The 25,738-nt window shown below is 35.7% G+C and overlaps 1 protein-coding gene across 1 annotated transcript in view; it reads right to left on the reverse strand.

Moving 5' to 3' along the window:
• The window catches only part of LOC102259738 (chromosome unknown open reading frame, human C4orf22), a 561,692-nt gene that overhangs the window by 12,058 nt on the left and 523,896 nt on the right, over positions 1 to 25,738 (reverse strand). Inside the window, exon 5 of the mRNA XM_005857421.1 lies at positions 3,788 to 3,917. Within this exon, the coding sequence (XP_005857483.1) occupies positions 3,788 to 3,917 (130 nt within the window). The remainder of the gene's footprint in view (positions 1 to 3,787; positions 3,918 to 25,738) is intronic.

Consider the following 25,738-nt stretch of genomic DNA (forward strand, 5'->3'; position numbering starts at 1 on the left):
TTTTCCACTGTTACCATTCATAAACAACTATGTTTCCTGGGAACTACACTTCAGAATTAATGAGTCTACATCTGTGTTATACAAAGGAAGCACATCCTGTTTATAACTATTTCTACCTGTCATTTATCTTGACCTCTTTAATTTTTTTCTGTATACTAGCAGTAAACAATTAGAAACTGACATTTTATTATTTTTGGCTTGAATTTTTAAAAATTTAATTTTTTGGGTGACATTGGTTAATAAAATTATATAGGTTTCAGGTGTATAATTCTACAATATATCATCTGTATTTTGTATTGTGTGTTCACCACAGTCAAGTCTCCTTCCATCACCATTTATTGCCCTTTTATCTTTATTTATCTTCCCCCTTTCTCTCTGGTAATCACCATACTGTTGCCTGTGTCTATGAGGTTTGTTTTTGCCTTAATCCCTTCACCTTTTTCACCCAACTTCATCCCCCCAATGCCCTCTTACTCTGACAACTGTCAGTCTGTTCTTTGTATCTATGAGTCTGTTTCTATTTTGTTTGTTAGTTTATTTTGTTCATTAGATTCCACATAAATGAAATTACATGGTAATTGTCCTCTTTAAATTTAAGCATAAAAATATTTCAAAGAGAATACTTGAAGGAAAGGAAAGTTGAACTGTATTGTTCTTACAATATTTTATAGCATCTTAACTATGGAGTTATAAGGAGGTGTTTATCTCAGGAAGAATTTCAAGTAAAATTATTGATAAAAATATTGAATTATTTTTATTTATTATTTTAATATATTTTTATTGATTTCTGAGAGGGAAAGGGAGAGAGGGATAGAAACATCAATGATGAGAAAGAATCATTGATCAGCTGCCTTCTGCATGCCCCCCACTGGGGATCAAGCCTGCAACCCAGGCATGTGCCCTGACCAGAAATTGAACTGTGACCTCCTGGTTCATAGATCGATGCTCAACTACTGAGCCATGCCAGCCAGGCAAAATATTGAATTTTAAAATGTAATTCTTATTATTGTGCATTGGTAGTTTTAAAAACTTGATATTTTCGCTAACTTCTGATTTTCTTGTAGGTCTGTATGAGATGCTTTGTGGGTACATAAAATATAAAAGGATCATGGCTCCTTGAAGAAGGTGAATAAGTTAAAAATTATGTAGGAATGTACATGATAATTTTATATATAACCATGAAAATTGAAATATTTGTGTTATATTTTGAGAACAAATGCTTGAGAACACATGTTTGAGGACAGAGTACTAAGTCTCTTGAGATTATTGTCTTTTTTATGGAGAAGATTTTCTCAATTGTGGTTCAAGGATAATCTGTAGCAGAATCACACTGGCTGCTTTTGGGCCCTGTTGAGTCAGAATCTCTGTGACTTGGGCCTGGGGCTGTAGGGGGACCCTAGAGATCAGGAAAGAACAACAAGACTCTCATCCTCAAGTTGTGAACAATAAAGGTCAAGGAGGTTAAATTAATTGATCAAGGTCATGCTGCCAGTTGAAGTAAGATCTAGAATTTTGTTTATTGATGCTAAGACCAACATTCTTTTCCAGTAAGTCAACTATTAATTTTTATCTTCAAAAGGTAAAATTTAAAGAAACAAAAGTTTACAATTGATATCCCATCTAATAATTCTTTACTCTTATCACTAATAAACTAAATCCTAGTTTCTTTCTCTAGAATTTAGAAATACCTTTCCTTCAGACTCATGAATCTTTGAATTATAATCAAAACCTTCAAGAAATAAAGAGGAACATGTTACATTTCATGAATTGTTGACTAAATCTTTGAAATTTTGTGGTTGATTATTTTGGAAGTGAGTGTTTTAAAGTTATTTGAACCATGTTCAAGTAACAGTTTGCATTCAATAATGACTCCACAAAGACCATAAAACTATAATTCATGACATACATTCTTGAAGTATTTATTAGCCATTAGTTAAAACAGAGTTCTAAAATAGTCTAAGTGTGATGTCATTCAAAACTGATTCAAAAATTTGTTTCACACATCTTAATGAAGCTATTAATAACTATATATTTTTATGAATATCGTTTAGCTTTCTAAAAGGAAAAGACTCTGTAAATGCTATTTATTAAGTTTTCTGTACTTAATTGATAACATTTTGACACTCATTTATGATAGAAAAAAGCACCACTAGAGAGATGGTGTGCTGATAAACTCACCTAGCATTAATACATTTATAATAAATATGGCCCTAAAGATTTTCAGGTCTAGTCCTTCATTTTACTAATGAGAAATATAAGACCAGAAAATAGTAATGTTATTTTTGAAGAAGATAGCATTGTGACAGAAACAAGTACCCAAACCTCTTTTCTTCCTTTTCCAGAACTCCTGTTTACAGCTGAGCATATGGCCATCTGAATCAGGATTGCATTTTCCAGTCTCCCAAGTAGCTAGATATGACCATCTGACTAAGCTTTTGTCATAGAACATATGTGGACATTTGTGTGGTAGCTTTCAGGAAACGCCCTTAAAAGGAAGTGAGAGCTTGTCCTTTGCACCCTCTGAGTTCCCTCCATGAATCCTGTTTGGAATGCAGTTGTTTTGGCTGAAGATCTATTTTGCCCCATGAGGATGAGGACCAGCCTGGCCCAGATGACCATGGAGCTGCCATTCCAACTTTGGACTGACAAGATCTCCACTCACACATGGAAAAGAAAGAAGCTTCTTCTGTTTAAGACACTGTCTTGGGGTTTCTGATATTTGCAGTTGTCACAGAGTTAGGAAAAGTAGTTTTGCAACCACTTTTGTCTGTTTAGTCAGTCCTTCCTGAGAGAGCAAGAATGACTATCCAAAAAGGCAATAAACCATTTCTTGCTATAGAATTTCATTTATTCATTCTTTGAGCACATAGATATTGAGCACTTTCTATGAGCAAGGAACTTCACTAAGTAGATATGACCTAAAAATAATTTTATTGTTGATTTTGAATTTCTAAAATGTTTTAGAAAAGTTTTAGAACCAGATCCTCCTTTTCCTTGGTTGATCCTTGTCCCTATCCCAGGCATATCATATAATTTTTATTTTTTTCCCTATGAAGGACTGATTTTCTGGACTTTAATTTTAGACCTATGCTGTCATGTGACTAACATATATTTCAAAAGTAAAAAAAAAAAAGCCCAAGAAACTCAAGCACATATGACGTTAAGTTTTAACCTTCACCCCCAAACATATGACAAGTCATGATTAAAATCATGATGCAAATGCAGCCTTTGAATTATGTAAGATATAAATATTTGTCCTTGAACAAATTCAAAATATCAATGGACATATCTTTAAAATATTTAAATAAAATGTATTTTCTAAGTTAACACTTAGAAATACACTAAGGACCATACTATTTTCAGGGTTAGTTACATATAAAAAGGAATATTAGAATTCTGGGTACATATATGAGTTGAGTGTCTCCCTTCCCTACATGACTCATCTCCACATAGAGTAAAAAATGACTGGCCATCTGGAAGATCAGATCAGATCAAACAAATGCATTGCCCACTGACTCCCTGATCTCATTCTGTGCTAGGCATGGAGAAGTATCCCCATATATGTGTTCTATTTAAATCCCTCCCCCTCCCAAATTCTTTATTGATTTCTGATAATTTGTTGTTTTGGAGTGCTTTTTTTTTTTTTAAGAATAGTACATGCTCTAAGTTTCAACATATATTTTTTCAACTCTAGATTTAAACGTTAAAGTTGTCAAATATATAATAAAATTTTGAATAATGGTAGAAATACAATCAAATTTGGAGATAAATATAAAAGCAGACTTACTCTTGGGTCCACGTTGAGAATTTTTCTGTCTCTTTTGTATTTGAAAAGCAAGCCTTCTGGATTATCAGCAATCACTTGATAATTGGGAGTTGAATTCCAAACAGCAATTTGACTGTCCCAGTTGTAAAAGCTATAAAAATAAATATTTATTAGGAATTTATATGTATAGTATATAAAATTGACAAATATATTTCAGAAAATATTTGGGGAAGTTCAGTTGCAAGATAAGTGGATCAAATCATAATTTGTATTACCATGTAGATTACATGTACTTAAAATTCTTGCAGAAGAGTTTAGACTGGGTTATTCTCAAACCATTTACATATTTCTCAAATCAGATACATATTTATGGATATTTTGCATGATTTCCTGCTTTGGACACTCTAGCATCTAGGGTCTATTCCAGTACAGTATTATATTCCCAGGAAGTCAAGAAGAAAATTGATGCAATTTAAAGCTATTTTTTCCTGCTCAGACTCTTCAGGGTATTAAGAATATTCAGGTTATTAAGAGGCTGTTTACAAAAAGGAAAGGCAGGCTAAGTTTATCATCTCTTTTCATTCAAAACAAATGAATTCATTTCTTTCAGGGTCTATTTTTCAATAATATATTTCCTGGGGAGTGAGGAAACAATTTGCATCTGATAGGTTCCCATAGACCAGGCATGAGGTAATGTATTCGATCACAACCCATGTGAAGTTGTTCTCATTTTGCAGACAAGGCAAACAGACTAGGGGAGGTTAACTAGCATAGTCAAGGCCTTGAAACTAATATGCCATAAAACTAATATTTCAACTAAGATCTGTGCTTTTTTTCAAACATATGTGTTCTTTCTCTTGTTCAACATTGCCAGCAGTTTATCCTTTTGTTGTGGTTGTTGTTGATCTATGAAAACTCCTATTTTTTCCATGTCTTATTTTATACCTACTTGTCAAAAATGAATATAATGTTGTCATATGGGTTGGAAGAAGAATACTCAATATGCTTATTTTACATGTCTTATTCCTGTTAACACATTTCTAATATTATGCTAATAGGATCAAATATTAATGCATTTCTGGTATGTCTAATATTATCCTATTTCTGTGCTGTTTTGCCCTCTATTACTCTCTTTATTTATTTTGAAAGAGTAGATTTTATTGATTAAATTCACTCTGAATTATATTGTTTTCTGAGGCATCGACTTTTGTGCTATTACCTGAAAATGTAATGTTTACCCTCAACTTTTTCCATACTCAGAAAGAACCTTGGAGGGTATATTAGTGATAACTGTTTCCCTCTCGTTCCCCACTACTCTTTCTATGTTCAGGACATAGGGATGTCTGCCCTTCCTAAGTCACAGAGTTAGGTAAAGTGGTTTTGTAACGATCTTTGTCTGTTTAGTTAGTTCTTCTTGAGAGAGCAAGAATGACTATTAAAAAGGAGCTGAAACCGGTTTGGCTCAGTGGATAGAGCATCGGCCTGCGGACTGAAAGGTCCCAGGTTCGATTCCGGTCAAGGGCATGTACGTGGGTTGCGGGCACATCCCCAGTAGGAGATGTGCAGGAGGCAGCTGATCGATGTTTCTCTCTCATCGATGTTTCTCTCTCATCGATGTTTCTAACTCTCTATCTCTCTCCCTTCCTCTCTGTAAAAAAATCAATAAAATATATTTAAAAAAATAAAATAAAAAGGAAAAGATGGTGGTGAATTGAGGAAAGGAGATGAGCATTCATGGTTTGTGGGGTTTTCACTTTAGCTAGTCTTCATAAGTGGGATTTGTCATGGCAGGCTTAGCCTCCAATAAGGTGATGGTAGCTAGCAGCCTATATATAGTATTGATTATAAATTAATTTCACTGGTGAAGGTATTAGGAGCCAGTTTGACTATGCACCCAAGCTAGATTCTTGAATTCAATTTAATACATAACAGAAAATCATTTGACCTCCATCTTACTGACTGTTCAGTTAGGAGTTTGCTAAATTGGAATAGGAAACATGGGTGTGATTCTAAATCTTTCATATAATTCTCTCTAAATAATTATTTACGAGATGTATAGATATAGGTAATCCCAGCAAAATGCTTGAGTCACAGCTATGCTTGGAAGTAACATGGCTTATATCATACATTCCTATCTTGTTTCTCAGATCTAAAATTAAAAGCCTTGTTAAAGTCCAAGTAGCCTGTGTGTGTGTGTGTGTGTGTGTGTGTGTGTGTGTGTGTGCGTGCGCGTGTGTGACTATATAAAAAACCAATTTGCAGGGCTCTTTAATTTTTATTTTATTGTGATAAGAACACAACAGCAGATTGACCCTTTTACAAAATTTTTAAGTGTACAATACATTACTGTTGACTGTAGGTACAATGTTGTACACTAGAGCTCTATAACTTATTCATCGCGCTGAACTGAAACTTTATGGCCATTAATTAAACCCCTAATTTCCCCTCTCTCCAGCACTAGGTAACTGCTGTTCCTCTCTTTGATTCTATGAATTTGACTATTTTAGATACCTCATGTAAGTGAAATTATACAGTATTTGTTTTTTGGTGATTGACTTATTTCACTTTGCATAGCATCCTCAAGGTTCATCCACGTTGTCCCATATTGAAGAATTTCGTTCTTTTTAGGGCTGAATAAATATTCCATTGGATTTATAAGCCATATTTTCTTTCTCCATTCATCTGTCAATGGACATTTAGGTAATTTCCATATTTTGTCTATTGTGAATAATATCTTTTAGATCACATATAGTTGAGTGTTTTGTGTGTTTTTTTATTCATCTCGCCACTCTATGTTTTTTTTTTTTATCAAGGAGTTTAATCCATTTACACAAAGTAATTATTGATAGGAAAGGCTTATACTCTTGGCTTTTTATTATTTTCCATTAGTCTTGAAATTCTTTTGTCTGTCTTTTCCTCTTTTACTATCTTCCTTTTTGTTTGTTGATTCTTTTATTGATATGGTTTGAATGATTTCTTATTATTTTGTGTATATCTGCTTAAAGTATTTTTTTGGTGGTTACCTTGGGGTTTACATAAAATATCTTCTAGTTTTAACAGTAAATTTTAAGCTGATAATAACTTAAGTTCAATCACACATGCAAACTTTACACTTTAAATTCTCCCCACATATAGTTTATGTTATTGTTGTCACAGTTTACATATATTCATATTATGTATATTTTAATATATTTTAGTTATAGTTATTTTTAAACTTTTGCCCTTTAACATAATAGAATTAAAAGTGATTTAACCACTATCGTTATAGTAATACAATACTCTGTATTTGTTTACTGGTATATATTTACCTTTATCAGTGAGTTTCATACTTTTTTATGCTGCCATATTTCTGTTTAGCATCCTTTCATTTCAACTTAAAGAAATCCTGTTAGCATTTCTTGTAAGGTAGGTCTAGTAATGATAAACTCTCAGAGATTTTCTGTTTTGGGAAAGTCTTTATCTCTTCTTCATTGTTGAAGGGCAATTTTGCTGAGTATAGCATCTTGGTTGGCAACTTGTTTTCTTTCAGCACTGTGAACATATTATTCCACTCCCTTCTGGCCTACAGGTTTCTTCTAAAAATTTGCTTATTTTCATGTTAATGTGTCCTGTAGATATAATGTCACTTTTCTCCTTCTTTCAAAATTGTCTATTTGTCCTTGATTTTGTCAATGTGATTATAATGTGTCTTAATGTAGATTTCTTTTGAATTTATTTAAATGGTATTTCTTTAACTTCTTAGATCTGAATACCCATTTCCTTTTTCAGATTTGGGAACTTTTCAGCCATTATTTTTTTTCTTTGAGTAAGTATTCTTGTCCTTTGTCTCTCCCTTTGTCTGGGAATCCCACAATGTGTATATTGGTCCCTTAAGGATGTCCTTTACATTTTCTTCACTCTTTTTCATTCTGTCTTCTTTTTGCTCCTCTGACTTATTCCCAATGACAAGCCTTTGAGTTTATTGGTCCTCTCTTCTGTTTAATCCAGTCTGATATTAAAATCCTCTAGTAAATTTTTTAGTTCAATTATTGTGTTTTTAGCATCATGATTTCTGTTTTGTACCTTTAAATATTTTCTGTCTTGGCTGAATTTCTCACTTTGTTTATGTACTATATTCTTGATCTTAGTGAGCATCTTTATGACAGTTATTTTGAATTTTCTTTCAGGTAAATCATATTATTCATTTCTTTTGGGTCAGTTTCTGGAGATTTATCTTATTCCTTTTTTAGGAAACATTTTTGCCCAATTCTTGATTTTTCTTGACTCTGTTTTGAGGTCCACACATTAGACAAAGCAGGCCACTCTCCCAGTATTCATAGACTGGCCTCGTACAAAAGACCTCTACCACTCAGCTTGGCAAGAGATTCTGAGGGCTTCTTCCTACTTTTTCCTCCCCAGGTGGAAACAGGCTGCTGTGGGTTTTGTATGCTTGCTCTGTGATGAACAGGTGGTAGAATCTATGGTGCCTACCAACCCACACCACTGTCTCCATTTTCCCCTAGGTTAGTGGTTCTCAACCTTCTGGCCCTTTAAATACAGTTCCTCATGTTGTGACCCAACCATAAAATTATTTTCGTTGCTACTTCATAACTGTAATGTTGCTACTGTTATGAATCATAATGTAAATATCTGATATGCAGGATGGTCTTAGGCGACCCCTGTGAAAGGGTCGTTTGACCGCCAAAGGGGTCGTGACCCACAGGTTGAGAACCGCTGCCCTAGGTGGATAGACTGTGCAAGACACATCAGAGCTCCAAGACTGGCAAAATAGAAACCAGTCCTCTGAGAAGTCCCCTCAGAAATGGTGGGGATCTGGATATATAAACCAGCCCCTTCATTTCCTGGGAGAATTTGACCACTAGGGGGTTTCCTTTTGATCATAAGGTACAGCAAGAGGGTGTCCCAAACCTCTCTATTAGCTTTGGTAAGGCTGGTTTTGCATTTGCCTGGGGTGTGCAGGAGCCTTTCAGTTAGTTTTTGGATTTCTCACAAAGGGATTTTGTCTGGGGATTGTTGCCAAATATGTGTGTTTGTAGGGGGAGAGAGGGCCCGTAGTTTCCTACTGTGCTACTTGCTGATGTCACCAATACAGATGCAGAATGGGCTAATGCATATTTTAGCCTTAATTCCACTCCTTTTAAGCCAACTACATTCAGATCCTCACTCTAGATATTGTCATGAACCATAACTTTATTGAATTTTTAATGTCTCCTGGTATTCTTTTGTTAGTTAATGTACACCACTAATTTGGCTTCACTGAGGCCTTAGGTTCCTGGCTCTCCCTTTCTATACTAATTTACAGCAACTAGCTTTTTTTTTTAAACTTTTTTTTTTTTTTACTTTTTTTACTTATCTACAATTCATAAGATACTTGCCAGCACTTACAAATTTCTTACTTATTTGACCTTCTTTATATTGAAAAATACCAGCTTTTCAATCCAAATGTTTGATTTCACTGTTCCTGCATACAATCTGTGATAATTCTTGCTGAATTTGACATACTGGATACTATTCATATAACTTTAAATTCAAAATATATAGCTGCTTTTGGATTCTAGACATTGCAGAGTACTTTCTCATGTTTTTAGTTATCATTCTTTATCATTCATTACATTGTTTCCACTCTCCAATTTCTTCACATTCTTCCTTGCTCTCAGATGATCTCACCTCTTACTTTATTAAGAAAATAAAGTACATTAAATGGAAACATGATCAACATCCGGTGCCATCACTAGCAAATTTCTTTATATTGACAGTGTCCCTACTTATTTCCATTTTCAACTCAGAGGAATAAGTGCCCCTCTTTCTTTACAAGATAAAAGTCATCTCCATGTGTGGTCTGAAGTTTATCCCTTTGCCTCTTTAATACTTTCAACAATTGTCCAAAATTTCCTTAATATTATCAAACTCACCTCACCACAAAACCTTTCCCCAGAACTAGCAAATACTTATAAATCATCCCAACTAAACAAAGAGCAGGAAAAAAGAGAGAAAGAAAAACAAAGAAAATAAGAAAAGATAGGTGAAAGACAGAAAAAAGTAGAAGATGAATAAGAAGGGTAAAGGAAAGAACAGAAAAGATTAAAAAGCTTACCTAAACTTAGATTCTCTCCAGACTGTTACATTTCTCTCCTAAGACATCATAATTAAACCTATCTTCTCCATACCAACCCACCTTCTTCCTCTCAGTTCTCTTGCCTGAGCTGCTGTTCCATATCATCTGCTCAACTGTACTTGACTGGGATCAACCATAAACTCCTAAATCTCAGTATATCAAAAGCTAAGTTTTTCTTTCTTACTCTCCAAATTTATTTATCTTTGCTGTGCTGTCTATATCAATATGTGGCACTCAAGAAATGTGTATTTATTTAATAAATGATGCATACCCATTTCTAATATTGTTATGTATGATTCAATTGATTATATTATTTCTGTTATTATAGAATTAAAATAAAGAAGTAGCAAGAATAGTCATTTTTAAAGTAAATTAAGACAATTTACCTGAAATATTGATCTGGGACTTAGAAAATATAAATCCTGATGCAATAATTTAAATTTTCTCTTATCTAAAGTTCAGAGGTTGAACTATATATTGAAAAGATTCTTTATAATGCTAATATTTTACTGTTATAAAAGCCATCTTTGATTCAGTAAGTTCTTACACGTTATTTTGATTTACATCTCATTGTTCAAATCTTGAAAATACTTATAGAAAACTTCAAACACATTGTATCTACAATATATAGAAGGTAAAAGATACTTTTATGAATAATTTAAGGTTTTTGTAACAAAAAAACAAATTTCCATTTTCTTCCTATGATAAACACCCTAGGAATTGTGTATTTTAGTGCACATATACTTATACACATATATACAAATAAGTTCAAATAATAAAATGAAATGAATATGTGGAAAGTCTGTTCATTATGTGATAAGGGGGCCTCAATGTATGCTTTTAAAAACAATTACCTGTTTGTCATCTATTTTACATGATAACTCCTGGAACAAGAGAAAATATTTTGATAACATCATAGGGCAACAGAGCTTTGGACTACCAGGAGAAAAACATATAAAGCCATTTCTCCAGAATACCATGTTTATACTAGTTTTACTAAATATCTTCCTTCAAATAGAATGGGAAGGGCATATTTATGGAAATTATTAAAGCACAAAAACAGAATGTTAGCTTTATTTTTTAAAAGAACATAAAATATATTTAAAAGCAAGCTAAGGTCTTAGGAGTTAATACAGAACAAAAATAATGATTATAACAACTCCTGTATCCAGTATATAAAACATAGAGAAAAAAATTAAATCCATACCAAGTGAGCATGAAATTTGATATCACAGAGAACACATCACTGAAAATTAAGTTGTTTTCATGTAAGATATTTTTCCTCTGAATATAAACAACAGTTTATAATGATTAGGAAGAATTTTTTGTTTCAGACTCCATAAATAATGGAACCTTTTTGAGTTTTATGCAGTTGGACCAGTAGGCATTTAAGTACCTAAAATTTGCATGTAGGTATAAAGTTAAAACACAGTTTAGTTGAGAGAAAAAGAAAGAAGAAAATATTTATAAAATATAATTTTTAGGATAGAGACATGTTTATATTTAAAGGAAATCTGTAAACATAAAATAGCCTTGGAAACTTAGAAAAATCGCTTTATGGAATAAAAAAGATTTTTATTGAAAATGAAAATTCAGAATATCTTCTATCAATCATGGTAATTAAGTGTTAAACATTATTGTCTTTCTTTTTATTTGTCTAGAGAGCCTGAAAGTAGAATGACCTTATAATTTTATTGTCCAAACTAGGATCTTTTTGAGACAGAAGTGGGCTGCTAGTAACAATTGTGCCAAGACAACATGGGTAAGCTCAGATGATGCTGGGCAAACTGAGATATGTGGTTTCCACACCTACAAACCATTTAACGCTGCTATTTTAGAGTTGATTGGACCAATGTTTGTGTAAAATGTTTTCAAAAATTTCCATAGATTTGCCAAAAATACGATAAAGATGTTGAAATAATGCTAAAATGTGTTCTTGTGGTTGATCCTTTTTATTTCATTTTATTGCTATGGAAAAATTATATTATGTGGAATTGCAATTGTGGTGTAGAGACATAAAATTTAATGTAGAATAATAAATATTCCTATTCTTTTTCTATTTTTCAAATAATGTCAAAGCAGTAAAACATTCTATAATAACTAATCTTCTGAAGTATCGTATTCCATGTAAAAATATAATTTGATCAGTTATTTTGGTTGGTAGGAATATGATTAGTGTTTCCATAAGTTAGTTAACTTGGCTCTTATTTGTGAATATATATTGTATTCCCAAATTAAATCAGTTATTTAATAAATGCATATACCAGTTGGGAAAATATAGATAACTGTTGAACAGCCCACTGTAACTCTTAAAATAATTGAGAACATTAAAAACCCTAGTGACAGATAGTCAGAAGGGTCACTCAATTCAGTACAGTTTTGGGCATCTATTCTGTGCCCACAATGGTCCTGAATATTTAACAATGAAAAGAAACAGTTCTTATCTTCAAGAAACTCATAGTTTGTGGGATGTCAAAAATACAAACAAAGGATTACAATACAGTGTGAAAATAATACAATAGAAAATTTATGGCCCTAACCGGTTTGGCTCAGGGGATAGAGCATCGGCCTGTGGACTGAAGGGTCCCAGGTTCGATTCCGGTCAAGGGCATGTACCTTGGTTGCAGGCACATCCCCAGTGGGGATTGTGCAGGAGGCAGCTGAATAGATGTTTCTCTCTCATCGATGTTTCGAACTCTCTATCCCTCTCCCTTCCTCTCTGCAAAAAATATTAATAAAATATATTAAAAAAAAGAAAATTTATGTAAGGTATTTTTGGACCATAGTGGTAAAAAAAGAACATATGTCTTAGTGAAATATATTCTAATGAGATTTTCCTGATGGAAAGCATCAGGGCCAAGCATTTCAGAAGTTAGATTAGCTAAATCTGAAAATGTACATACATCAGTGTTAACCATTATGAGAGATTTTCAATAGTACACTGGGAGATGAGGCAGAAGGTAAATTGTTGTGGGTTGACATTAAATATGAAATGTGATTCTTAACTATCTCTTACCCAAATGCAGCAACTTTGGGTGTGCCTTCCCTTTGGAGCTAGAGTGGGCTCAGAGCGAAGGACACATGGAGAGCCAGTAAGGTTCGTTCTCCTATTACTCTAAGGCACATGGATGGAAGGGAGAGTTCATTGCCAGCTGGTCATCACTTCTGATTTTCACTTGAGTAAAAAGACAGATGGACACCTGTTTGGCATGTTCACCAAGTCACGTGCTCTGAACCAAAAGTGTGTTGTTAAGTGGATAGAGTGGTTGGAAGGTGCTTGGATACAGGACTAATTGTAATAAGATCTCACGGGTAGAGAACAGTGTAACCCAATGGGGTATTTCTTAAGTTACTACTAAGGAGCTTCTTGATCAGAGGAAACTTTCTTATAGGCAGACATTCTGAGGAAGGATTCCATACCTACTTCCAGGCTCCTAAACTGTAAGGTGGCCTTCTCACTGGGTATCCTAGACCCCTGGTGGGACAGGGGGAAAGGAGTGGGTAACAATAACATATGTACCCATTACCAGGTCTCCCTCACCCCACATTAGAGCTATTGAGACAGATTTATGAGTTACACAAAGCTCTTTTTGATTGTTCAGTCAGAGCAAGAATTAGAAATATCCTGGAGTACATCACAGTTGCACATCATAGAGTGAGAACCTCCAGGTCAAGCAAGAAAGCCATATAGTTAGTTCTATAGAAATTAAGTTTTGGGCATGTAAGAAACCTTGGGGCTTTTCTTAAGTTCACCAGGTCAGGTGTGTGTGTGTGTGTGTGTGTGTGTGTGTGTGTGTGTGTGTGTGAGAGAGAGAGAGAGAGAGAGAGAGAGAGAGAGAGAACTCGAGATAGTTTTCCTGGACAAACAAGGGGGATTATATGGCCATTTGTAGAAAAGCGATGGAAGAGGAAGCACTTTTTCAAAGCAGAAACTTGAGGAGATGGGATGGGTATCACAGGGAGCCTGACCTTAATCTCATTCTCTTTCTGATACTATTGAAATTACTGTTGCTAATGTTATTTTGCAATGATGTAGTGCTTTATCATTTAGCTTTGACCTTTAAATTCTTGTTTAATGTCCAAAACAATCATGTGAGAGAGATGGGGAACAAATGTATTGTTATTATTAATTATTACTTTAAAGAAGAGAAGAATCAAGCTACAGAATGTTCTAGATATTATGTAGCTAAATCAGCATTCAATCTATGACTTTCAGGTAATTATTTCATTGCTTTTTTGCTGTATGTCAGATTTCTCAGGCTGGGCAAAAGTCCCATATCCCATGAAAGTAGTCAAGATTCTCCGTTGAGAGCAAACCATAGGAAGAGGAAGGCAAGGGATAAACTCCAAACAGAAAACTTTCTGAGCCAAATTGTCCCTTTATAGTAAAAATGAAGCTACAGAGAGGGAATTGTTTTGTCACAGGGAGTGTACAGAGTGACCCCTCTCAAATATTGGGCCTACTTTACCGGGTGCATTAGAGCAGGAAGAGAAACCTTGGAGCCAGGTGTATATGTGTGTGTCAAAAATCAAGATAGTTTTCATGGCCAAACTAAGGGGATGATTGAAATAAAGCCATTCTGGGCAGCTTCTTTATGTTCTTGGCATGCTATGGATATTGTAATGGGTAGATCTTGTTGGAAAAATTACTTATGTGAGCACCAGGGTTCTCACTGAGTGAGACACAGTGCTCTCCCAGATGAATGGAACTGATGATCTGGTTCAGGACCTCTCCATGTCCATGGTGTCATTCATGGCAATTTTCCCAATTGTCTAGATTAAAGGGCTGCTCCACATATTAGGCTCTATCTCCTCCCACCCAGCTAGGCCAGCTGAGAGGTTCTAATAAGGTAAATGTTTACGTAAATAGGGTTTGGAAAAGATTCCTGCTTCAAAGTAGTCCTTTTGAGCATTTTTTTCCTGCAGGCAAAGAGGAAAATATAGGGTGTCACCAAAAATGTATGCACACTTTAACAGCTAATAGCTCAATTGATGTTTCTTTCTTTTCAAATTTAACTCATTGAAAAATATAATTATTTAAAGTGTGCATACATTTTTGGGACACCCTGTATGTTATGTAGAGGCCATGTAACTTAGAGCAAGGCACAAGTTGAAAGAAGTGCCTGTGAAATCACATTGATTGATTCATTCATTTAAAAAAAAACCCTTTAACATTAATGGAAATAATATACTATATGTCAAGCACAATTTTATGTGTTTGGAATAGAATTAGGTATAAGATATAGTCCCTGCCTTATGATTTTACTGTCTAACAGGAGAAAAGCGATAATCCAAACAATACAAATATGCCTGGAATTCTATGGGAAAGATAGAGGAAGGAAACTTTACCCAGACTAAGGGAACAGGAGGAGAATTTAAGGATAGCTTCCTGGAGGAAGTAATGCTAGACCTGAATCTTAAATGAATTATAAGAATTAGCCAGGCTGAGGGATGGAAAAATAACCTTTCAACTAGATAAGACAGCATGGGGAATGCATGTTGTTGAGAATCAGAATGGAGAATGCTGGAAGTGAAGTGGCCAACAATTCAGTATCAATAGAACAGAAAGTGCAAACAGGTGGGAGAGAAATGAGATTGGCAATATACCCAGAGAACAAGTTACAGAAGGCCTTATTTACCACACCAAATCACATTATATTTATCCTGTAGGCAATGGGAACATCTGAGGGCTATAAACAGAAAAGTGACATGGCCAGATATGCAATTTGGATAGATTATTATCCTTGAAGTGGGTGGAGAATGAATTTAAGGGCTGTCAGTGAAGAGTGCTAGAAGCCAAAGGATGTTTAAAGTCTGTTTCATTAATCCAGGCCAGAATTAAAAAAAAAAGATGACAGGTTATGTAGTTGGAGAAAAAGAGATACAATAAGGGGATATATAGCAGATAGCAATTATAGAAGCCATTAGTGAGAAGTGTTATAGATAACTCTTAGGTTTCTAGATTGGAAGATTGGGTGGATAGTGCTGTCATATTAGAAGAAACATCTTTTCTTTATGCTCTAGTAATTTGGTGCCAATGAGAACATTTGCCTGTGATTAGACCCTATGATCTTAGGTATATCCTAAATATTTACTAATGTTATAGCCTATTATTGGATTGGTTTCCTTAGCGTTATTTAATGACCATCTTTGCCTTTTATTGCAGTCTTTGGCTTAAATTCTGTTTTTTGTCTGATGTAAGTATAGCTACCTCTGCATGTTTTTTGCTTTTGACTCCCATATGCATGAAGTATCTGTTTCAGTTTGTGTGTCCTTAAAGCAGAAGCGAATCTCTTATAGGCAGCATATAGTTGGGTCTTATTTTATTTTTTAAATCTATTCAGCTACTCTATGTTTTTTGATTGAATAATTTTGTCCATTTACATTTAAAGTGATTATTGATAGGTGTGGACTTACTATTGCCATTTTTTTCTGACTGTTTGCAATTCCTTTGTTCCTTTCTTCTCTTGTTTTCCTCCTTTGTGATTTAATAATATGCATTTATGCTTAAATGTCTTTCTATTTTGTATATTTATTATAGGTTTTTGTTTTGTGGTTACTGTGAGGTTTACATAAAACATCTTATTTTTGTAATAGCCTATTTTAAGCTGATAACTTAATTTCAATTTACACATTTACACATTTCCTCCTTTTTTTTGTTTTTAATGCCACGATTTACATTCGATATACATAATAGCCTAAGAAGGAAATAGAGAACTGCATATTCATGTAGGAGTGCTAAGATAAGGCAAATCAAAGGGAATAGGAGGTATGACAAAATAACTGGGAGACCCCCCCCCTTGTCAAATGCAAGAAAGAAATGTGAATATGAAGACCAAAACTTGGTGGCTGTTATTGATAACTATCCTCTTAGGGGTTAGTGTATATTTCTCTTAGGTTAAGGAAATAGTATAGATAAAAAATGTTTGCTGCTTCTATTGGAATTATAAGAATAAAATTCTGTCCTTTAAAAATTATTTAACTCAACACATTATTTCTATCCTGGAAGGTTTCAGCAACTCAAATTTTGTGAATATTAAAATATTTTGAATGCTTGATAAGCAGCATCATTACTCATTTTTATGTTATGAATACTGAGATGTTCTTTAGGCTTATTAATCTATGAGTAGTAACAAGTTATTTATTATAATTGCCTTCATATTTATGAATAAATTTATAGAATTATAACTTCCCATGATAATTCTATGTGGTAAGAAAGTATTTTCATTGAAATAAATGTCAGTATATTGGGAAGTATTTTCATTGAAATAAATGTCAGTATATTGGGAAGAGAAAATTATGGCATGACTTAGGTCCTAGGGATCAGGCAGAGGAGTCAGGAAGAAAAAACTAGGTGTAAGTATGTTGTGAGGGATAGTAGACACTTTTCCAGCCTCAGATACTATAACTGTGCCTTGATATGAAATGGCTCTGAATGTACGTAAAGTAAAAGAGATGTGTAATTTAGAGCCATATATAAATGAGCAATATGAAAAAAGGTTTAGGCAGCGTGGAGCTGTGATGGAGGAGCATAATGCTGGAGGAAGACACTTCCTGCTCTGCTATTATACCTGTAGAGGCATCACCAGATTAGCAGTGACACTCCAGGTCATTAAAGGACCTTTCTTAAGTGGACAGGAGCCTTGTATGGATTATCAAATATTGATATTATGTTCGTCCAGGAAATGGAATCATTTGGCAACACAAGTAAGGTGACTTTGAAAAGGTTGAAGTTTCTGTGTGTAAATTACAACCGTCCTGAAAGGAAAGACACCTGAGCTTCTTCTAAGGGTCTGGGTTTCAACAAAGACAACTTGTGGAAAGGGGTCTGGTTGGCTCTTGCAAATGGTCTAGTGAGTTCGTTTAATCCAGTGATTCCCAAAGTGGGCGCTACCGCCCCCTGGTGGGTGCTGCAGCAATACAGGGGGGCGGTGATGGCCACAGGTGCATTTGTTTTAACTTTTTTTTGTATTACCTTTCTATTCTGAGTTCAATAAATAGTTTCATAATTTCAAACTTCAATGTTTCTAATTTACACCTTTCTTTACTATATTTTACGAAAAGGGGAGAAACATTAATACATATATCTTTCTGTTTAATTGCTATTAAAATTTAAAAAAAATTAATTTCCAGGGGGCGCTGAGTAATATTTTTTCTGGAAAGGGGGCGGTAGGCCAAATAAGTTTGGGAACCACTGGTTTAATCAAAGGATAGCAATGAAGACTTATCCCTTTGGGAACAGATATACTGGTAGACAGAATTGAAAATATCTTCTGTGATCTCTACTCTCTAATGTTGCATCCACAATATGTTATGTTGCTTGACAAAAAGACTGCTCAGTAACCAAGTTTACTAATTGTCTCACCTCAAATTGAGGAGAAAATCCTGTGTTATCTATATTGGCACAGAGGCCCTTGAAAACAGAAAAAGAAGGCAAAAGATGTTAGAAAAACTCTCTTTAAGATGGAGAGGCCACACGCACCTCAGTACTATAACTATAAGGAACTGAATTCTGCTAGCAATTTAATGGGCTTGAGAGTGGATTCTTCCCAAGTGCATCCATGAATGAATGCAGCTCTGCCAACTCCCTAATCTCAGCCTTGTGAGACCCTGAACTGAGAAGCCAGACACACCATGCTGGACTTAAAACAAACAAAAAAAGTGTGACATAGTAAATGAGTCTTATTTTAAGCCCCTAAATGTAAGGCTATTTGTTACCCAGCACTAGAAAGCTAATGTACTGCCTCACGGGGCTTTGGCATTACCTTAAATAAGTTTATTGAAGAGGAAATAAACATTTTATGATAGTTGAGATGTTGGGATGTACTGCAGGCTCAACATTTATTTTGAATATTAAAAGGAATGTGACTTCATTTTGTACTTGAGATTGGGGAAGCAGGCATATAAGTTATAATCAGAATGTGATCAGGGAGAAATAACAAAAATAACACTAAAACAACACATGCGAAAGCTGCGAGAGTCCACGTAGTAGAAAAACAACCGTAGGCAGAAAGAGAAGCTGAACACTTCAAAACCTTTGAGTTTTCACTGGAAAATTTTATATTTCTGTAAATAATATGGAAAGCTATATTTAAAAACTGCCTGTCTGCCTCAACTGTACAGAACTAAGTCAAGGAAAGATGTGATGGATCTTCTGGACCAGAATAAAAATAGGAGCAGCTATTTGTTGGAGCCCATCACGATGAGGGTAGTAAGAATCAAGGAAGAAAAACATTATGTGGAAAGAATGAGAGCTTCTCATCCAGCTATGCTCAACGGCCTTCTTCAGTCAAATAAAAGAGTGTTCTGTTTTATATTTACCAGTGAGTCCATTACTTTATACTCATTCCATAAACCACTATATCAGAACTCTTTCTACTAGACCACAATGCTACTGTCATGTCCTTTGCAACTGATTCTTCTTTTCCTTCCTTTGCCATTTGTTTATGGTGAATAAAAAAGAAGGGATGTTTTATCATGTTTATGAGTCATAATTTGATGAATATGAGTCATCAGTAAGTGATCCCACTATCCACCCAGTCACCCAAGGTAGAAATATGGGTCATCTCAGGCTGTTCCTCTCCCTCACCCTGCATCCTGTCTCTCATCAAGCCTCACAGATTCTATCTCCTTAACCTCTCAGGTCCATTTACTTCTCTCTAAATGCTGCAATACACACCAATTCTTACTTGAATTAATACAAGAGTTTCACAATCAGTGCCCATGCCTCTTTGGTCTGCATCCCCTCTCATCCATTACCCCCTTGCAATCACAATTCTATTTTAAAATATCATATCAGAGATTACATCCTGCTTAAAATAGTTTTCTTCCTAGCCAGAGTTAGTTGGGTGTCTTCCTGTGCATCAAAAATGTTGTGGTTTGATTCCCTGTCAGGGTACACACCTGGTTTGTGGTCTCCATCCCCAGTAGGGGGCATGCAGGAGACAGCCCATAGATGTTTCACTTCCAAATCTCTCTCTCTCTCTCTCTCTCTCTCTCTCTCTCTCTCTCTCAAAAATAAAATAAAATAACTTGTTTAAAAAACAAAAATCTTTCCTAACACCAATAACTTTCTAAACACACTCTGCAACCTAGCACACAAACTCTCCAAAACATGGAAACTGCAACTGCCACTTTGGCCACTCCGTGCACTCCCAACCCCATATTTCTTTTGAATGTTTTCCACCATGTGCTTCTCTTTGAATGTGCCATTCTGGGCAGTGCCTCGCTACCTGTGGACATGTCATTTTCCTTTCCTGGATGTGCCCTCTCCACATTTCTTTTTTTCATCTAGTTAAGTCCTACTCATTCTTCAAATCTCATATCACAAAATACCTCCCATGGGCACCTACAACCCTCAGCTAGCCTAATTTATATTCCAATCTCTGGGCTGAATAGATACTCTACTACAGGAATTCAAGTTCTATCCTGTAATAATTGATTTACTATTCTGTCTTCTTAACTAGCCCTTGAGTCCCATGAAGTCAGGAACCAGGCTTTATTTGACTATTCCTAGAGCTTACTGCAGCATGTGGCACTTAGTTAGTGCCAATAAATGTTCAGCTCATTCCTCTGCTACCATGAGCCCCCATGAAGTCAGGAACCAGGCTTTATTTGCCTATTCCCAGAGCTTACTGCAGCATGTGGCACTTAGTTGTTCCAATAAATGTTCAGCTCATTCCTCTGCTACCATGAGCTGGACATGAGCCGTGTGAGTTGATGTCCATCCTCAGCATAAGCTCCTTTTTTGCTGAATCTACTTTCACCTTTGGCCTTCTCTTTGGTCCCACAAAGAGCTTGGGGCTAGGACCTTATTAGAAACTTATACATTAGTACAAAATAAACCGTCTCCTCTTTCATTTGCCGATGTCATGTACCTCTAATTGTGGGGATGTAAGCTTAGTCAGTTTTAAGAAGAGATATGTTTGAATGGGAGGGGAGGCAGTTTCCTAATTCTTTTTCAACCACATGACATACTCAGCAACCTCTTTTGTTTGTTGTTTTAAAATATGCTGTTTTATATATATATAAAGATTATAATGAATGGCAAAGTGAAAGGGACTGCGGTAGGTGTAATGAGAGGTTCACAGCTGGGACTCTTGTCAATATGACCAGAGCATCAAGCACCCCTTAGAAGTTGAAGATCAGAGGCCATTACAGTTGGATAAAATACACTTCATTTAAAAAAAATCCATGGCTTCACAGTTAAGAAGCTGGTAAGATATGCCTTTGGCACATATTTGAACTTGATAATGATGATGACACCTAAAATGTAAACCAGCCATATTTTGTTCAGGAAAGATAAAGGAAGAAGATTAAGAGAGAACATGCTATGAATTTTATAAAGCTTCTAGAGAAATAAAAGGGAGGATGTGTAAGTTACTCTTTGGCACATCCTAAGGGACTTTCTAAACCTAAAAGTAATGGAAGAAATTTTAAAAGAAGGGATAGATCAACTTAACTTCATAAAATTTAAGATATTTTTATATTAAGAGAAGTCATAAATAAGAATAAAGCAAACAAACAGAAAAATATGTGCCATACATGTCCTTAAATTATAAAATTCCCTTATAAAGTGATTTTGAAAATGTCAGTGACCCTAACTTTATACAGTGGGAGGGAACAAGAATAGATAGATCACAAAAAATCAAGTAATAGCCAACAAATAATTGAAATGAGTATAGCCTTTGATAATAAAATTAATTTAAGTAAAATAAGTTGGTTTTATCTTTTAAAATGAGGAATAATTAAAAAGAGTATAATACTCCCTACAGCTAGGGTGCTGTGAGACAAACATGTTCATTGATAGCTTGTGGGAATGCAAGTTACTACAGATTTTTGGAACACATTTTGGTGATGTGCATACAAGCCTTATAAGTATCAGCCCAGCAATTCCACTTCTAGGAATTAGAGACAAAGAGATATGCACATGAAGATTCTTCACACGATTATTTATAATAGAAACAGTTAGAGTTGGCCTAAGGGGTTCCCAAATTCTGATTTAAATTAGGTCTGTAACGGGCATTAGGAAAACAACTAGTAGCAAGAAAGGCTAACTAGAAGGTGGAATCTGAAGAGAACAGTGCTTTTAAGCAGCAGATATTGTGATCCTTTTTGAATTGCAGAATCAGCCTAGTGGGTCACACCAGATGAAACTATGGGATAGTCTAGACTAGAATAGAACATATGTTAAAATACCACCCAGAAAACTTGAGGGATACTTTAGACTTATATCTATCTATCTATTGCAGTGGAACCTCCATAAAATCCCTAACCAGGGGAGTGGGGTTTGGAGAGCTTTTGGACGGTGAACACGCTCATGTGCCAGGAAGGGGGAACACCCCAAACTCCACAGGGACAGGCGCTCCTGTGCTTGAGATCCTTCCAGACCTCAGCTTATGAACCTCTTCCCCTGGTTGTTCATCTGTTTCTTTTATATACTTTGTGATAAACTGGTAAAACAAGTAAACATTTCCCTGATTTTTGTGAGCTGTTCTAGCAAATTATTGAACCTGTGTATGGGGGGTAGAGATTGTGGGGACCCCTGACTTTGTAGCCAAGTTGGACAGAAGTGTGGGTACCCAGGGCATCTATGACCTGAAACTGGTATCTGGAGTCAGAGCAGTCTTGTGGAACTGAGACCTTAAACCCATGGAGTCTAATATGAACTCTGGTTAGTTAGTGTTAAAATTGAATGCAAGTTTCACACTAGCTCCCTGGAGTTAGTGTTGGACTCATACTAAATTAGAGAATACCCAGTTGCTGTCCTAAGAGATGGAAAATTGGTGTAAGGAAAACCCCACACACATTTTGTGTCAGAAGTTTTGTGAGCAGAGAAACAGTTTTCCTTTAATTTCTGAAAGGTGGCTCTTTTCAAAAATGTAACTGAAGTTTTATTATCGGACCTTAAAATTACAGTAATTCTTCAATATCACCACATACCCAGTTAGCACTCAAATTTCACCTGTTGTCTCCCTCCTTAAAGAAACATCACAGTGAAAATGGGCATATACTTTCCTGAATGCTTGCTGGCACCTAGAGCAGCATATATAGTGTACATGCGGATTTATATATATTTTCAAGGATTATAGTAAGTGGAAAAGTGGAAGGGATAGTGGGACGTGTGGTGAGAGCTTCACAGCTTGGGACTCAGTGGATTCATCTCCAGCTCCACAAACTGGCGAGGTCTGATAGTCAGTAACTCCTCCCCTAACTGGCTGGGCGCAAACTCTTCATTCAGCAGAAGTCCTTTAAGGCAAAGCCCACAACTATGAAGGAAACCCTCCTTGATCTAGTGATTTCCCCTCCTTGGAATGGGTTCTTTAAGAAAAATGCAAATGTTTTGCAGGTCTTACTTTTGTTGAGCAAGTAGCAGCATGAAGCTGATTACATTTGACCTACAGTCATTGACCTGGTGAACACAGAACAGATCTCCCATCTCTCTTTTATTACATGTGGGTAAATATGTATGTGTTATATCTATGCCTATTATGTGTTATATATGTATGTTTATACTAACATTTTATATTTATAATATTAAAATATTTATTTTTCTAAAATTTTATATTTATAGGGTTTTAACATTTATAACACTTTAAGATTTTCAGTTGGGAATTTAGGAAAGAGTTTAATTTTCTCTTTTATACTTTATACTAGAGACCCGGTGCATGAATTTGTGCACCAGTGGGGTCCCTTGGCCTGCCCTGTGGGATCGGGCCAAAACCGGCTCTCCAACATCCCCCGAGGGGTCCCAGATTGCACAAGGGCACAGGCCAGGCTGAGGGACCTTACTAGTGCATGATCAGAGCCAGGGAGGGACTCAGGAGGTTGGCCAGCTGGGGAGGGACCATAGGAGGGCTCCAGGGCATGTCCGGCCTGTCTTGCCCAATCCCATTCGGCCAGACCCCAGCAGCAAACTATCTTACTGGTCAGAGCGGCTGCCTCCTGGTGGTCAGTGCATATCATAGTAAGTGGTTGAGTGGCCTTAGCATATCATTAGCATATTATACTTTGATTGGTTGAGCGGACGACCGGACAAGCAGACACTTAGATATTAGGCTTTTATTATATAGGATTTTTCTGTAATTTACATATTTTCCACAATGAGTATGCCCTGTTTTTAAATAGATACTTTATGGCCAGACCTGAGTCCTTAATCTGCCTCTTGAACTACTGTTACTCTGAATTTCCTACTTACATTCATTGGTAATTCTGCTTATTGATGCACTGTAAAATGTCTCAATGCTTCCCTCTCCTCATAGTCCATTTCCATTCATTCCTGCCAGTTTCCCTCTGTAAACATGTCTCCTATCAGGTCCTATCACCATGCCTCCCTCCACCACTGCCCCAGTACAGGCCCTGAGCAGCGGCTTGTTTGTCTCTTTGCCTCGTGTTTTATATCTATTCAACTCATCTTGCACACAGCCTCCAGGGGTATTTCTTACACGCAGATTTAACCATGTTACTCCCTGATGCAAATCCACTGAGTGACTCACCATCACTATAGAAGAAATTCCAAGCTTCTGAATTTGGTGTGCATGGCCCTTCATGTCTTACTGCTCCCAGTCTGAGGTTATGCTGCAACAATCCTGAACTGCTAACCATTTCTCTTTCATATATCATGTTGTTTTTCAGTTTTATGCCCTTGTTCATGCTGTCCCCTCTGCCTAAATGCCATTTGCCCATCTTTCCTGTCTGGAAACGCCAACACATCCCTTAAGAATGAGCTTGGTCAGCACCTCGGCTAGGAAGCCTTGCCCTTTCCTCACATTAATTCATTTTATCTTCTTCTCTACACTTGGAGATACCTTGGGCATATCTATATCACTATATTTCCAAATTATTTTACATAATTTTCTCTCTGTGTCTGACTTGCTACTAAATAATGTATTCCTTGAAGAAAAAAATTGCGTCTTATTTATCTTTATTCAAATTACTTAATCCTGTGCTCAACTCATAGTAGGTTCATAAATAAAAATTTAGAAAATAAAGTAGAAATGATGTGTGGGAAGGGATACTGCACTGCTTTTCTCAGGCCTCCTGGGCTTTAAGGAAAGGAAACTGAGCTTGGTCTTTGGCTTTGGCAACTAATGTGGGGAAACTGTGTCACAAAAATTTAGACTAGAAAGGGACAAATATGCAAATTAGCAAATACGATAATGGTTATTAATTCATGAAAAACAGAATAAAAGTCAGGTTAATAGATGTAATTTGTGTTTTTATAAGGATTAGGTTTAGTAAATCTCAATAGGAAAATGATATTTTATTGCTAAGTTGGGTTTAATTTTAATTTTAGAAAATCTTCCACAGCCCAGAATAGAAGTCCTCACCCTTACCTTAACCACATCTTAACCGTTCCTCTCCCAAATCCCCACATATACCCCCAAAAGTGGTAGAAACTGAGACCAGAGCTCAGCCCTTCCTGCTGTGGAAAGAAGTCATGGACATTCAGTGGGTTTCTGTTATTAGTAAACAACAACAGCAACAAATCCTGAAAGTATTATTAATTCATGAAAAACAGAATAAAAGTCAAGTTAATAGATGTAATTTGTGTTTTATAAGGATTAGGTTGAGTAAATCTCAATAGGAAAATGATATTTTATTGCTAAGTTGGGTTTGATTTTAATTTTAGAAAATCTGCCACAGCCCAGAATAGAAGTCCTCACCCTTACCTTACCACATCTTAACCCTTCCTCTCCCAAATCCCCACATATACCCCCAAAAGCGGTAGAAACTGAGACCAGAGCTCAGCCCTTCCTGCTGTGGAAAGAAGTCATGGACATTCAGTGGGTTTCTGTTATTAGTAAACAACAACAGCAACAAATCCTGAAAGTTGAGGCATCGCTATTTTGTAGTAA

Source organism: Myotis brandtii, unplaced genomic scaffold, assembly GCF_000412655.1.
Source record: "Myotis brandtii unplaced genomic scaffold, ASM41265v1 scaffold111, whole genome shotgun sequence".
NCBI classification, from domain to species: Eukaryota; Metazoa; Chordata; class Mammalia; order Chiroptera; family Vespertilionidae; genus Myotis; species Myotis brandtii.